Consider the following 17022-nt stretch of genomic DNA (forward strand, 5'->3'; position numbering starts at 1 on the left):
ATGGGATTGTATTTCTGTTCAGGCAGGGGCGAGTGTCCGAGTGGTCAATCAGTTACTTACAGAGATGGATGGTCTGGAAACACGGCAGCAGGTTTTTATTATGGCGGCCACTAACAGGCCAGGTAAGAAAGGAGAATATAAAACCGATGAGTCAAGAACTTTCAGCGTTAAAAGCAATGTAATTTACGTGTATCCTAGTAACCAAACCCAGTGCCGTCAAGTCGATTCCAACTCATAGTGACCCTATAGGACAGTAGAACTGCCCCATAGAGTTTCCAAGGAGTACCTGGTGGATTCGAACTGCCGACCCTTGGGTTAGCAGCTGTAGCACTTAACCACTCTGCCACCAGGGTTTCCTATCCTAGTAAAGGAAGATTAAATTTGGGCAATCACTTTTTTGTTTATAAATTAAAGTAAAACTGTAGAAAGCTTTTATGTAGTGTAGTGAAAAATATAGTATTACTGTGTGGATCCTATGAGATTTTTTTCTGTGTTGGTGCTTAAGAAAGTTGTTGGCAGAGAATACTTACGTACTTTTGACCACAGAAGTATACTCAGAAATGATGTCCTGTGTTACTCTCAAGCTTATAGGAAACAAGAACCAGAGATTCTTCTCACTTTATCTGAAAGTCCAAATAGGTATTTTGAATTCTGTACTGGAACCATGCCCTGTACCTGCCCTAACCATTATTTAAAATTGTTCTCAAGCTTCAGCATTCTGTGAGGGATTTAGAAAAAAGACTTCAAAAGTGCTGGCGGTGGATTTTACTTTGGATCCTTAGTAAAACTAGTTCTCTTCCCCATTGTTTACTGCACTGTCATTTGTGTGAGCCACTCTCGTGGCTGTGTCTGCTGTGGTACGTAACAGTCACTGTGTCAGCTAGCAGTGATGTGGTAGTTTAATAGTGTAAATAGATTTATCACTCATCAAGCTGATGTAATTTTTCATTTCTTGTAAATTACTATGGAAACCATAGCTTTGATGAATTATGTACCATTTCATTTTAAAATGAAAAAATTGAAAGTCTTGTTGTGATTTACAGTTTGACTTTGGTAACTAAATACTGTCTGCCTTGGTCATCTAGTGCTGCTATAACAGACATACTACAAGTGGATGGCTTTAACAAAGAGAAATTTATTCTCTCACAGTCAAGTAAGTTACAAGTCCAAATTCAGGGCATCAGCTCCAGGGGATGGCTTTCTCTCTCTGTCGGCTCTGGGGGAAGGTCCTTGTCGTCAATCTTCCCCTGGTCAAGGAGCTTCTCAGGTGCAGGGACCCGAGGTCCAAAGGATGTGCTCTGCTCCTGGTGCTGCTTTCTTGGTGGTATGAGGTCCCCCTGTTTCTCTGCTTGCTTTCCTCTTTTTTATCTCAAAGAGATCGGCTTAAGACATTATCTAATCTTGTATATCTCATCAGTATAACTGTCACTAATCCATCTCATTTCATCATAGTGATAGGATTTACAACACGCAGGGAAATCACATAAAATGGTGGACAATCACACAATACTGGGACTCATGGCCCAGCTAATTTGACAGGTGTTTTTGGGGAACGCAATTCAATATATGACACTGCCTTTGAATTGGACAGATCTGGTGTGAGTGCTAGCGTTAGCACTTTATGTCTTAGTAAGTAACCTTGGGCACATATTACTTCATCCTGCTGATAGTAGTACCTAATTGGCAGGTTGATTAAAGTAATGTTGGTAATGTATGTGTGGTGGTTAGCTGCTGAGTAATTATTATCATTGTCATCAGCAGTCTTGGTAATGGTAGTAGGAGTGGTCATTAGGTCATAAAATCACAGAGCTGTCTGTCCTAGGAGAGCCCTTGAAAGTTCCTCAAATTTGGACAGAATCACATCCTAAATTTCTGAGCAGATGCCAGTCTTTCCTTACATATTTCAAGAAGATAGCCTTTGTTCTCCTCTTAATAACCTATTCTATCTTTCCTTTTCTTTTTTTAATTGTGTAAAAATATATGTAACAAAACATTTGCCAATTCAACAATTTTCACAGTACAATTCAGTGATGCTGATTATGTTCATCGTGTTGTGCAGTCACTGTCACTGTCCTTTTCCAAACTTCTCCACCACCATCAACAGAAACTCAGTGCCCACTCAGCAATGACTTCTCCCTTCCTCCCTCCTTCCTACCTCGACTTAACCTTCTGGTGTCTGCAGGGTCTGTAGTGATAGCCCCCATTTCATTTCTGATATTAGTAAATTTGTATCTTGCCTTTTTTCCTTTGTCAGTCTTGCTAGAGTTTTGTCATTTTTATTGATTTTTTTTTTTAACTAGCCTTTTGTTTCATTAATTTTCTCTATTTTTCTGTTTTTCATGTCATTTATGATTGATTTTATCTATTATTTCCCTCCTGCTTGCTTTGGGGTTTTTAATTTCTTGAATTGGAAACTTAGATGATTGATTCGAGACGTTTCCCATTTTTTCCTAGTATGAGCATCTAGGGTTATATAAATTTCCTTCTCAGCACTGCTTTAACTGCGGTGCACAGATTTTGATGTTATATTTTCATTGGGTTCAATGTATTTTTTTTCCTTCATTTCCTTTGAAACATCGTTTCTTGACTCATGGATTATTTATAGGTGTGCTGTTTAGTTTCCAAGTGTTTGGAGATTTTCCTTTTATCTTCTGTTGTTGCTTTGAAGTTTCATTTTTTTTGTAATTGGTTAACATATTCTGTATGGTTCCAGTTGTTTAAAAAATTATTGAAGCTTGCTTTATGGCCCAGCATATAGCCTATATAGGTAAATATTCCATGAATACTTGAAAATGCTGGTACTGTTGGGTGGGGTGTTCTATAAATGTCAATTTGATCCTGTTGGTCGATGATGTTATGAAGTCCTTTTAAATCTTTCCTGATTTTTTATCTAGTTGTTGTATCAGTTGTTGAGAGAGGGGTGCTGATGTCCTCTGCTATAATTGTGGATTTGTCTCTCTCTTCAGTTCTGTCAGTTTTTGCTTCATATATTTTGGAGTTCTGTTGTACAATGTCATTTATAATTGTTGTCTTCTTGGTAGGGTGATCCTTTTATCATCATGTAATGTTCTTCTCTGTCCTTGACAGTTTTCTTTGCTCTGAAGTCTATTTTATCTGCTATTAATATAGCCATGCCTACTTTCTTTTGATTAATATTTTCATGGTTTCTTTTTCCATTCATTTGTTTTCACTCTACCTGTATCATTATATTTGAAGTGAGTTTCTTATAGGCAGTGTATAGTTGGGTTATTTTATCCACTCTGACAATTTCTGTCTTTTAGTTGGTATATTTAGACCATTTACATTTAATGTAATTACTATATGTTAGGGTTTAAGACTACTGTTTGATTTGTTTCCTGTTTGTTCTCCCATCTTTGCTTTTTTTGCTTTTCTTGCCTCCCTGAGAGTTACTTGCAGATTACTTAGAATTCCTTATTCATTTATCTGTAATGTTTTTCAGTATATCAGTTCAGAACGCTTTTTTGTGGTTGCTCTAGGTATTGCATTATATATACATAGCTTATCACAGTTTACAATTGTTATGGATTGAATTGTGTCCCCCCAAAAAATATGTATCAACTTGGCTAGTCCGTGATTCCTAGTATCGTGTGATTGTCCACCATTTTGTCATCTGATGTGATTTTCCTATGTTGTAAATCCTATCTCTATGATGTTAATGAGGTAGGATTAGCAGCAGTTATGTTAATGAGGCAGGACTGAATCTACAAGACTAGGTTGTGTCTTAAGTCAATCTGTTTTGAGATATAAAAGAAAGAAGCCAGCAAAGAGACATGGGGAGCTCATAACACCAAGAATTAAGAGCCAGGAGAACAGCATGTCCTTTGGACCTGGGGTTCCTGCACTGAGAAGCTCCTTGACTAAATGACAAGGACCTTCCCCAAGAGCTGACAGAGAGAGAAAGCTTTCCCCTGGAGCTAGCACCCTGAATTCAGACTTCCAGCCTCCTAGACCGTGAGAGAATAAATTTTTCTTTGTTAAAGCCAGCCACTTGTGGTATAGCAGCACTAGATAACTAAGACACTAGTGTTGACATTTCACCAGTTCAAGTGAAGTTGAGATTTTAAAATTATGCTTGACAATTGAAGCAAAAATCATAACACTGTCTGAGGTAGTTCTCAAAGGAGGTAGAGAAAATACTTAAGACCATTATAAACAGAGAATAATAAAGGAAATTAAAGGGGAAGAAACATTAATTTCCTTTATTATTCTCTGTTTATAATGGTCTTAAGTATTTTCTCTACCTCCTTTGAGAACTACCTCAGACAGTGTTATGATTTTTGCTTCAATTGTCAAGCATAATTTTAAAATCTCAAGAAGAAGAGGAAAATCTATTGTATTTATCTACATTTTTACTTTTTCTGTTGTTCTTCCTTCCTTGTGTTCCAAGATTCCTTCTATCATTTCCTTTCTGTTTCAAAAACATCCTTTAGCCATTTTTTTAGGTAGGTCTGCTTATGGCAGATTTTCTTAGTTTTTATTCATTTGAGAATGTCTTGATTTCAGCTTTATTCCTGAAGGATATTTTTGCTGAATATAGAATTCTGGGTAGATAGTTCTTTTCTCCCAACACTTGAAAAACATGTTACTTCCTTCTAGCTTCTGTGGTTTCTGATGAGACATATGTTATCAAGCGAATTATCTTTTCCTTATTGGTAAAGTGTTGTTACTATTTTCAATTTTTTTTCTTTACCTTTAGTTCTTAGGAGTTTAATTATGATGCATCTGTTGTAGATTGCTTGAATTTTGTCTTGTTTTGTGGTTTGCTTAGTTTCTAGAATTTGTCGTTTTATGTCTTGCCAAATATGGAGAAATTTTCAGCCGTTATTCCTTTGAATACTTTTTCAGCCCTAGACTCTTTCTCCTTTCCTTCTGGGATTTTGGTAATGCGCATGTTAGATCTTTTGTTGTGCTCCCATAAGTCACGGAGGCTCTGTTCATTTTTTTTCCCCGGTGTATTTTCTCTGTTATTCACATTGGTTAATTTCTATTGTTTTAACTTCAGATTCACTGCTTCTTTCTTATATCATCTCCACTCTGCTCTTGAGCTCATCCAGTAAGGTTTTCATTTTGGTTATTATATTTTTCAATTTTAAAATTTCCATTTAGTTCTTCTTTACATCTTCTATTTCTTTGCCAGGACTTTCTATTTTTTTTTAAATTGGTTTCAAGCATGTCTGTAATTGCTTAAGTGTTTTTATGATAGCTCTTTAAAATTCCTGTCAGATAATTCCAGCGTCTGTGTCATCTCAGTGTTTTTCTTTTCACGTCTAAGTTGAGATTTTCCTGGTTTTTTGTATGATGACTGATTTTCAGTTGCATTTGGATGTTTTTACCATTATGTTACGAGACTCTGGACCTTATTTAAATCTACTGTTTTATCAGGACTTCTCTGCTGCCAGGTAGGGGTGGAGGGGCACCCAGTCCAGGATATATTATGCAAAATGAAAAGCCAGGGAATTCACCATCATGTCATGCTTGGGTTTCAACGTCCCTAGGCAGTCTTCTGTCCTCTCTCCTCTTTCAGAATCTTCTTGTTTTATATGTAACATGCGTAGTTTTTAGCTGAACTTAGTGGGAGAAATAGTGAGAGTGCATCTCACCCCAATTTGCTCCAGAACCAAAAGTCCTGATTTACTTTTTTAAAAAATTAATCTGCCTGATGTTTAATGAACCAGTGAATCAGAATGAGTCGCAACGAGTCAGAATCAACTCAACGGTACCAGGTTTGGTTTTAAGTGCAGTTTAGCATGTCCTTAGTATCTTACTCATCCAGTGCTGCCATAACAGAAATACCAGAAGTAGGTGGCTTTAACAAAGAGAAATTCATTTTCTCACAGTCTAGTAGTCTACAAGTCCAAATTCAGGGCATCGGCTCCAGGGGAAGGCTTTCTCTCTTTGTTGGCTCTAGAGGAAAGTCCTTGTCTTGTCCTCAGTCTTCCCCTGGTCGAGGAGCTTCCCAGGCACAGGGACCCCATGTCCAAAGGACATGCTCTGCTCCTGGTACTGCTTTCTTGGTGGTATGAGGTCCCCAACTCTCTGCTTGCTTCTCTTTTCTTTTATCTCTTAAGAGATAAAAGGTAGTGCAGGCTGCCCCCCAGGGAAACTCCCTTTACACTGGATCAGGGAGGTGACCTGAGTAAGGGTAGTGTTGCAATTCCACCCTAATGCTCTTAACCTAAAATTTCAATCACAAAATGGAGGACAACCACACAATACTGGGAATCATGGCCTAACCAGGTTGACACATGTTTTTGGGGGACACAATTCAATCCATGACACTTAGAGTGTAGGCAGTGAACCAGAATAGCGTTAGCAATACCTGCAGTTGTCGCCAATAGAAATCATAAATATTTTTATAACATGTTACAGTTGTTGCAGATATTGCAAAATATAACTTACACTCATACTACTTCAAAATTAGAAATTTAGTAGACCTGCTGTTTTTGAGTATATTAATAAAAGCGCATATATTATTAATATAAAAATTTGTTTTTCTAATAGTTTGGTAATTTTTATACATTTAAAAATAAAGGTTACTGTTATGGATTGAATTATGTCACCCAAATATATGTGTCGTAAATCCTAACTACTATATCTGTGGTTATAATTCCATTTGGGAATTCCATTCTTTTGAGATCTGAAAGAGATTAAACAAGCAAGATTGAGAAGTAGAGATGGGGGAAAAGAGATTCCAGGCCACATAAAGATCACCCAGGAGCAGAAGCTCAAAGAGGCAAGCACCTTCCCCAGAGCGGACAGAGAGAAAAAGCCTTCCCCTAGAGCCAGTGCCTTGAATTCAGACTTCTAGCCTTCTCTGGTCGCGTAGCGGTTAAGTGCTATGGCTGCTAACCAAAGGGTCGGCAGTTCAGATCCACCAGGCACTCCTTGGAAACTCTGGGGCAGTTCTACTCTGTCCTATAGGGTCACTATGAGTCGGAATCGACTTGACGGCACTGGGACTGGGTAGCCTTCTCCAAACTGTGAGAAAATAAATTTGTTAAAGCCACTTAACGGTATTTCTGTTACAGCAGCACCAGATAACTAAGACAGTTACTAACTGCTAGATTTTTTTACCTAAAAAACTGAGCAAAGGGTTTTGCCATTGATGGAGATAGGGAACACTTGAAGAGAAGTAGGTTTCTTTCTAGTTCTGAATTACGTATTACAGGAAATGAAGGCAAATCTATTCAGTTCTCTTTGCAAGTCCATATTATTTAAAACTGAATAGTAACAGCTAGGCTCTTGAAGCACCTACTAAATGCTAGGTACTTTGTAAGTGCTTTATCTCATTAAACCTTACAACAACCCTGTGAGGAAGGCACCATTATATATACATGTTACTGTTGCAGAAATTAAAAGTCATTAAGATTAAATTATTTGTCCAACCATAAATAACTGATAAGAGGTGGTGCAGAGATATGAGACTAGGTCTCTCTGACCCCAAATAACCATGATTATCACCTGAACACTTGCTGTCTTCCAAACACTGCACTAAGTGCTTCCCATACATTATCTCATATAATCCCCCAATAATCCTCTGAAGCAGGTTCTATTACTTTTCTGCCAAATAGGTTAAGTAACTTGCTACTACGAAGTGGCAAAACTAAGACTTGGCCCCAGGCATCCACTGAATTATGCTTTTCCTAAAGTACATATTCATTTCCTCTACATTCTCTGCGTCTTTGTTCTGTGTCTCAGGTTTGCAGCAATGTCTGTTTGGTGCAGCTCGATTCCTGTAAATTGGAGAACTCCTTAAAAAAACAGTCAGAACCAAGCCTCTGTGGTTGTAGATCCCGTTAGTGAATGGCATAAAGAACACAGACCCACAGATGGAGACAGCAGCTAAAAATCACATGACACTGAAAAGCTTATAACACACCACCCTCTGCCCACAGGCAACCACTGTAAATTCCTTAAGCTATTTTTTCCCATATTTCCTCTATACTTTTGAATAATATGCTCGTACTGTTGTTTCCTGAGTTATCAAGTTTAGACACAGATCATTAACTTCCTTTTAAGGTAGATGAACATTTTATTTTCTTACATTCACCCTTTCTCCACGCACGCACGCACGCACACACCCACCCACCTACCCACCCACCACCACACCACCTATTCTTTTCACTGTAGCCTCCCAATACTGTAATACAGCTTTTTCACGGTTTTGGTTAAATCACTAGCCACTACTTACATTAGTATGACTGTGTAACTTTCTCACTGCTGGCCCAATTATGGTGCTATAATGAGGTTTCCTGTCTTATATAACTTTTTTATTGGATTTAGTAACTCTCCTTTTTGTTCTTTTGCTTTGTTTCTGTTTACCTATTTTTCAAACATGTTATACAGCTGTCTATTTTTAGTTTTTTTTATACTGTTTATCCAGATGAAGTATCAATTCCACTTTTTCTTTTCCCTCTGGAGACCTTCCTTGTGGAGTCTTGGCATAGATGAATGAGCACTTCGAGTGCTGCATCCATTTGTTGAAACATCTCAGTTGATATTCCGTCGGTTTCTGGAGCCTTGTTTTTCGACAGTGCCTTCGGTGCACCTTGGACTTCTTCCTTCAGTACCATCAGTTCCTGATCATATGCTACCAGTTGAATGTCGACCAATTCTTCTTGGTATAATGACTGTGTATTCCTTCCATCTTCTTTTGATGCTTCCTGCTTTGTTTAATGTTTTCCCAATAGAATCCTTCACTATTGCAACTCGAGTCTTGAAGTTTTTATTCAGTTGAGCTTGAGAAATGCAAAGCATGTTCTTCCCTTTTGGTTTTCTATCTCCAGCTCTTTGCACATGTCATTATAATACTTTGTGTTCTCGAGCTGCCCTTTGAAATCTTCTGTTCAGTTCTTTTACTTCATTTCTTCCTTTTGCTTTAGCTGCTGAACGTTCAAGAGCAAGTCTCAGAGTCTCTTTTGACATCCATTTTGGTCTTTTCTTCTTTTCCTGTCTTTTTAAGGACCTCTTGCTTTCTTCATGTATGATGTCCTTGCACAACTTGTCTGGTCTTCCATCATAAGTGTTCAACATGTCAAATCTGGTCTTGAGATGGTCTCTAAATTTGGGTGGGATATACTCAAGGTCGTACTTTGGCTCTCGTGAACTCGTTCTAATTTTCTTCACTTTCAACTTGAACTTGCATATGAGCAGTTGATGGTCCATTCCACAGTCAGCCCCTGGCCTTGTTCTGACAGATGATATTGAGCTTTTCCGTTGTCTCTTTCCACAGATGTAGTTAATTTGATTCCTGTGTATTACATCTGGCGAGGTCTATGTGTATAAAAAAAATAGTTGCTATTTATGTTGGTGAAAAAAGGTATTTGCAGTGAAGTCATTGGTCTTGCAAAATTCTGTCTTACAGTCTCCAGCATCATTTCTGTCACCAAGGCCATATTTTCCAACTGGTGATTCTTCTTCGTTTCCAACTTCCGCATTCCAATCACCAGTAATTATCAAAACATCCTGATTGCGTGTTCAATCAGTTTCATACTGCAGAGTTGGTAAAAATCTTCAGTTTCTTCATCTTTGGCCTTAGTGGTTGGTGCATAAATTTGAATAATAGTCGTATTAACTGGTCTTCCTTGTAGGCATGTGGATATTATCCTATCACTGACAGCACTGTACTTCAGGATAGATTTTGAAATGTTCTTTTGAAGATGAATGCAATGCCATTCCTCTTCAAGTTGCCATTCCTGGTGTAGTAGACCATATGACTGTCCAATCCAAAATGGTCAATACCAGTCCATTTCAGCTCACTAGTACCTAGATGTTTACGCGTTCCATTTCATTTTTGACGATTTCCAATTTTCCAAAATTCATACTTTGTACATTCCAGGTTCCGATTATTAATGGATGTTTGCAGCCATTTCTTTTTGTTTTGAGTTGTGCCACATCAGCAAATGAAGGTCCTGAAAGCTTTACTCCATCCACGTCCTTAAGGCTGACTCTACTTTGAGGAGGCAGCTCTTCCCCAGTCGTATTTTGAGTGCCTTCCAACCTGAGGGGCGCATCTTCTGGCACTATATAAGACAATGTTCCACTGCTAATTCTTTTTAGAAGTAGACTGCTAGGTCCTTCTTCCTAGTCTGTCTTGTTCTGGAACCTGTCTGCCATGAGTGACCCTGCTGATATCTGAGTACCAGCATGCTGAGTGAAACAAATCAATCACAAAGGGACAAATATTGTATGATTCAATTTATATGAAATATCTGTGATAGGAAAGTGTATAGAGACCAAAGTTCATTAGTGGTTATTGGGGTAGGTGGGAGGAAGGGAAAAAGGGGGACTCACTGCTTAGGAGACACTGAGTTTCTGTTAAAGGTGATGGAACAATTTAGAAATGGATAAATGGTAATGGGTGACCACATGATAAACGTAACTAATGTTACTGAATTGTACATGTAAAGAATGTTGAAATGCCATACAATTTGTTACATATATGTTTACCACAATAAAGAAAGACATTGAGGGTTCATTTGTAACAGAATAGTGTTTTCCTGAAGTTGAAAGTCGTTATCATCAAGTCTTACATTATAGTCCTTTTTAAATGCTCTGTAGAACAGTAAGTGCTTTTTGACCAACCCGTATGACATAGAGTTCCTGTTCAGGTAACTGTCTCATTTATGTCAGTGGATTTTGTCTTGAAAACTTCGGATTGTTGATTTCTTGTTTTCATTGCAAATATAACAATTGTCATCTTGAGTCTTCCACCTAAGATTCTGCCTCTAACACAATTACGTTAGAGAAACCTGTTAGGAAGCTGTAGCCATAATCCAAGTACTAGATATTAGTGGTTTGAACCAGATGATAGCCGTGGAGATAGAAAGAATCTGGGTATACATTGTGATGATAGAGTTCACAGGATTTGCTGGTGGATTGCATGTGGCCGTGAGAAGGTGGAATCAAGCATGTAAGAATTGGGCCTGAGAAATTGGAAGGATGAGTTGGCATTAACGAAGATGGGGAAGACAAAGGTAGGGGCAGGTTTGAGGAGGAGATGGGAAAAGGTACGGATTTCAGTCTTGAATATATTAAGTTTAAGATGCCTACAGTGCAGAGGGGGGCAGTCGTGGTCCAGTGGTAGAATTCTTGCCTTCCATGCGGGAGACCTGAGTTTAATTCCCGGCCAGTGCATCTTAGATGCAGCCACTACCTGTCTGTCAGTGGGAGCTTTTGTATCGCTGTGATGCTGAACAGGTTCCAGTGGACCTTCCAGAGTAAGGCTGACTTGGGAAAAGCCCTGGCAATCTACTTCTGAAAATCAGCCAGTGAAGACCCTATGGATCACAACAGCCCTATCTCATTGGGCCTTGGGTATCCATGAGTCAGCAGCAGCTAACAGTGATGAAGTGGAAAAGGCAGATTAGAGCCGTGTGAGTTCTAGGCAGACAGCACTCACTTTCCTCTGAGAAATGACCTGTGACAGAGCTTTGCAGGAGCCTTGGGTGCAGCGTATCTTACATCGTCTAATACTAAAATTTGTATAAAGTGCTTAGGATGCTTTTTTTTAACCATAAGTAAAAAAAGTAAATATCTTAAAAAATAATAAACTGAGTAATACTAAATGTGGTCTTCGTCAATTAAGGATATTAAGTGATTATGAAAGTCCCAAGCTAAGAATGCTTTGTAATTCTAATCAAGTTTATCTTGGGACGTGTAGATCCGGCTTTGAGATGTGTGTTTGTGTATTAAAGTCAAGATGTTTCCACAGCATGATATTAGCATAAAAAGAGACATGTGGAACAGAGTGGAATCCAGAAACATTCCCACACATATGCGGACAATTGATTTTTTTATAAAAGCATAATGGCGATGGAGTAAAGAAAAATAGCCTTTTCAAAAATGGTGCTGCTGGAACAATTGGATAGTCACAGACAAAGAAAATGAACTTCAATCCATACCTCATACCATGTGCAGACATTAACTTCAAATGGATCCAAAGACCTATGAAAACCTAAAGCTGTAAGTTCATAAAGCAAACGCTTATCAGCAGATGAATGGGAGGACAGTTGTGGCGTACCCACAGAATGGAACACTACTCAGCAACAAAAAAGGGTGAAGTGGTCGTGCACACAACAACATGGATGAGTCTCAGGATAGTTACGTGGAGTGAAAAAAGGCAGACAAAACAGCACATACTGTATGATTCCATTTACATAAAATTCTAGAAAATACAAACTCATATATAGTGACAGAAAGCAAATCGGTGTCTACTTAGGATTGAAAGGGGGTCAGGGAAAAGCAGGAGAAGAGGGCATGAGGACACTCTTGGGGGTGACAGTTATGTTCACTATCTTAATATGGTGATGGGTTCACAGGTGTCTACAAACTGTATCAAACTGTACACTGTAAATATATGCAGTTTAGTGTACATCAGTTATACCTCAGTAAAGCTGATTATAATTTTTTAAAACTCCCAAGAAAAAAATTGAGACTCATTTTTAGAAGAATGTATTATATTCTCTTAATAATTATGAACGGAACCTGTTTATTCTGAAAGGCAAACCAAAGAACCAAAAATTATTGAGTGAGGTGCTTTACATAAACTATTAATCTTCACAACAAACGTATTACTATCCCTATTTTACAGTTGGGGAAAAATGAGCTTTTAAAAGTATCAAGAAACCTGCTCAGGGTTACATCGTTAGTAAATGGCAGAATAGGAATTCAGGCCCAGGTCTCTCTGCGTTGAAAGCCTCTGCTTTTACCACTCCACCCTGCTAAGGCTGAAGAAGATAAAAAATAGCAACGTTAGTGGAGAAGTGTAAGTGAATACATACTTTCTGTATTGCTGACTCCGAGCCAGCTGAGAGTATGTGGCATGGTGGGTAGCAGGGCGCAGGGGCTTTACTGCCTTTTGGTGGGTGAAAGAATTAGAAATTTGAAAACAAGTGCAGGGTATCTGCTAAAGCGACAAACATCATCAAGTGTATAGTTCAGACAAGTCCAGGCATTGGGTGGGGAGTAACTTGCTGATTATACTTGTCAGAGTGTCTTTCAAGAGGAGGGACCCGTGACTCCAGCAAATGAATTAGTTAGATTTGAGTCACTGGGCAGAGTGTGTTTCTTTTTGCCTATCCCGCGTCATACTGCTGTACTGGCGTTTTCCCTCAGGAGTGTTAATTACCCGCTCATAGTTTGAAGGCTAGTTGAAACATTGGGACCTTTCGTGTTCCTGACACATTATAGCAGTTAGAACCCCTTACTGCCTAGAGTTGTTTGTTTTGCAGTGGATTTTGTAGTTATATGCTGAAATAGCCTTTTTATTTTAGAGTATTTGATATGCAGTGAAATTAGAAAGTCAGTCACATTGGGTAAACTAGAGCATGTGACTGTAGTAGTGACGTAATTTCCCAGTAGAAGGGAAAAGAGTGCGTGAGAGAACAATTTTGATATTCTCAAAAAAACTTTTTTGTATTAAAGAAATAACCGATGCTACAGTATCAATACTGTGTAGTTTGTTTTCAATTTTAAATAGATTTTAAGGTGTTTGGAGAACTACATATTAGTTGAATTTATCATTTTGAATAATATAACCTAATAAATAACACACTGTTGAAAATTAAGCTAGTAAATACTACTATTGTGTTAATTAAAATACTTGAATTTGTGCCCATGTATTTCTCCATAAAGCTGGATTTGATATAAAATAACTTGTAACACTGCCCTCCCATAAACTCGATACCCACCGTGTCCCTCTCCCTCCCAATTTGGAGAACTAAGAAGTGCTAGTGGTAGACCTGTTATATTGGTTTGCTTCACGATCTGGTGGTGATAGGGCTCTCAGCACACACCGCCCTGTCTTCCGCTCTTCACCAGCCTCAGGATGCTGTTTGCCTGGGGCTATTGCTGTCTCTCTTTCCCTGAGCAGATGCGTCTCAGTGTTGAAGGCAGCGATTCTCAAAGTGTGGTCCACAGACTGCTGGGGGCCCTGAGAACATTTTCAAGGGATCTGTGAGGTCAAAACAGTTTTCGGAATAAAGCTAAAGAATGTTATTGCCTTCTTTCATGGTGTTGACATTTCAAAATATAAAACAATGCCACTCTTCTCGCCAATTGTTTTTGTTTTAGAACACTATTTTTCACAAAATAGGTGACTCATGTTAATACATAATGTATTATTTATGTTATTTTAAAAATGAATTAAATATTTTTACACTTTCTGTTTTAATTTCTAATATGGTAGCTGTAATCTACAAAAACAAAGGCTTTTGGGGGTTCTCAGTAATTTCGAAGAATATAAAGGGATCCTGAGACCAGAACGCTTGAGAACTTCTGCCCTGTAGAGTCAGGGGACCCTCAGACAAGCTTGTTGGACCGTGTTGTAGCATGATACTGAAAGTGTCCTGTAGCAATCTTTTTTCATTATTTCCAAGTTTATATTATATCCTTGTATCCCAAGAGGAATCCCAACAGTGTGTTGAACTTCAGGAAAAGTCATTGAATAAGTATCTAGCCTCCCCAAGGTGACTAAAGAGCATTAATAAATGCAGAATTTCAGCTAAAAATGACTAATTCTGGCTCTTTATGGAAGAGTAAATTAACGGTTAAGCCTTAGGAACCCTGTAATATGTGTTAGAAAACACGAATCTCATTATTGTTCAGTACCCCCTGTAAATGAACCATGGTCTTACCATTGCAAGCTATACGAAGTCTCTCTGGAATGGTGGAGGAATTGTTGGGAATTATTAGGCTTAAAAGAGGGGCTTTTCCATCTTTCATGCCTATTATGTTTTTAAAAATTCTGTTTTATGTAAGACTTTTGTTTTTCCTCCCTTCTATCTAGATATCATTGACCCTGCAATCCTGCGCCCAGGCCGGCTAGACAAGACACTTTTTGTGGGTTTGCCGCCTCCAGCAGATCGTTTTGCCATCTTAAAAACCATCACAAAAGTGCGTAAAGGAAATGCTGTATTTGTGTGTGTGTTTCTCTCATTTTAGATAAATTATAGCAGTTAGTAATTGAGGCTAGTTAAGCGCTTTCTTTTCTGTAGCTTTAAATATTTACCCAGCATGTATCTCTCAAAGGGGAAGATAAACCGTCTTAAATAATTGAAAAGACAGTCCATTCTCATGGGGAATATTTGGCATTAAATTCTTGTTTAATATATTTGAAATACCACTCTAATCATATTTTATGTTCTATTAGATCTTTGTTACTTTAGAGAAATTTTTCTTAGAGCGTATTTTGAAATGGAACAGAAACTTTAAATTTTGAAACCACTCTGTTGGATTCCATCTTCCATATTGGTATATGCTAACTCCCAGGGCAAGTGTACAGTTTTTACTTTACTGTTGTCACAAAAATAATATGCAACGTGTACAAATACAAAGAAAATGCAAATTGCCCTGAATTGCACCGCTGCAAAATAATACGCCGAGTTAACAGTTGGTGCAGACACCTTTCCGCACATCCCTGCGTCACGGCTGGGCGCGCGCAGTGTGAGTGAAAGAGGAGGAGGAGGCACAGACTCAAAATCCATTACTGGAGTCAAGTTCACTGTACTTGAAATTTATAGGAAAGCAAAACCAGAGAAATTATTGAACTTGGCAATAAGTGTTTCTTCTCCGTAAAAGATACTATTTTCTAAAATATCACTCTAAAGATTAAAAAAAAAAAAAAAGATTAGGAAAGTCAGCAGGCAGCGGAAGTCGTTATTAAGTACACGTTTCGTTGTAGGCTGCATCATCAGTTTAATCTCCACTGTGAAAATGAGATAGTTAACATTCTTGCACTTCCCTTCCACTTTCCTTTTTTTTTCTTCCCCGTACATTTTTCCTTTGCTCAGTTGCATCACACATATAGTCTGCTCAACAGTCATAATCTTAGTTTTGTATTTAAATAGATACAGTACTCACAATCAGCACTTTTGCCACAGCTTTTATGTAGTTCGAGCTTTTCTTTTTTATCTTTTGGTTGGCTGTATTTTATCATTAAGCTTATTCTTTTTATTAATGGTTTATTCAGCTATATTCCTTAAGTTCTTTTTATGACCGAGAATGCCTGTTGTTTTTGTACTTGAGTGACAGTTTAATACTCTAAACTGGGTGTAATATTTCCGTTTTTTAAATTTCATTCTTCGTTTTACTGCTGTGCTTTCTTTCCATATTGATGGTTGGTCCATCCATACCTTCTCTTTGTCCTAAGGGGGAGTGGACGAGTTCTCCCATCCCCCTTCTCACTCTACCTGGAACTAGTTTCTACTCTTGCAATTACAATTTGAGGTCTAGTTTTTGCTTTTGGTCTAGTTTTGCTTTTGGTCTACTTTTCTACATGTTGGGTGGCCAGGGAAGCTAAGCTGTTGTTGTTAACCCTTGCGAAGAGGCCTGAACTTCTTCTCTTCTGAGAGAAGTTCTCTGAAATGTGTTATACATCTAGAGTGTATCTCATTCCCATGGGCTTGTACCCCCAAAGCTGCACAGCTCCCTGGAAGATGGCAAGCCAGGCATTTCTCCCTGATTCTGCTGAAATTCCTTGATGGTATATCTGAGAGTTTTTCTTTAACTTTACCCAGGGATGTCTTCTCGTCAGGCCACTTCTCTCCAGATTGGAATATTAGTGGACATTCACAAGATACTGTCAACTCATCTTCTTTCTTCAGTGTTCCTTCATAGGGGTAGAGGCCTAATTACTAGCCACTCAAGAATTTTCTCTTTCCTGGCATCAACTTTTCAAGTTTACAACTGGCTAATTATTTAACCCTTTTTTTTTTTTTTTTTTTAGTATTTTCTTTCACTGTTGGCAAAGGAAGGTTCTGTGGTCCTACCTGACTGGGATATCATTGTTAGAACTGCGTATGGCAGTGTTCATAATGCTGTCCCAAAGGAAGGAGGGGAGAGACTGCCTGTAGGACCACCCTGGTGTTGGAGGCCCGAGAGAAATATGGGGATATTTGTTTCACATTAATTATCTTGATATTTATTCATTGAGAGGCTGGCATTAATAACCTTGTGTTAGGCACTAAAAAGTTAGAGATGAAAAAAGTGATATAATCAAGA

The 17022-nt window shown here is 38.3% G+C and overlaps 1 protein-coding gene across 7 annotated transcripts in view; it reads left to right on the forward strand.

Annotated features, from left to right (window-relative positions):
• The window catches only part of NVL (nuclear VCP like), a 133802-nt gene that overhangs the window by 78983 nt on the left and 37797 nt on the right, over positions 1 to 17022 (forward strand). For 6 of the 7 annotated variants that reach the window (XM_064276843.1, XM_003410940.4, XM_064276844.1 and 3 more), the window contains 2 exons: positions 23 to 122; positions 14810 to 14916. In XM_064276843.1, the coding sequence (XP_064132913.1) occupies positions 23 to 122; positions 14810 to 14916 (207 nt within the window). Of the gene's footprint in view, positions 1 to 22; positions 123 to 11734; positions 11986 to 14809; positions 14917 to 17022 lie in introns of those variants that run through there. The other variant, XR_010319440.1, reaches the window with a different exon arrangement.

The sequence above is a fragment of the Loxodonta africana genome, chromosome 25, assembly GCF_030014295.1.
Source record: "Loxodonta africana isolate mLoxAfr1 chromosome 25, mLoxAfr1.hap2, whole genome shotgun sequence".
NCBI classification, from domain to species: Eukaryota; Metazoa; Chordata; class Mammalia; order Proboscidea; family Elephantidae; genus Loxodonta; species Loxodonta africana.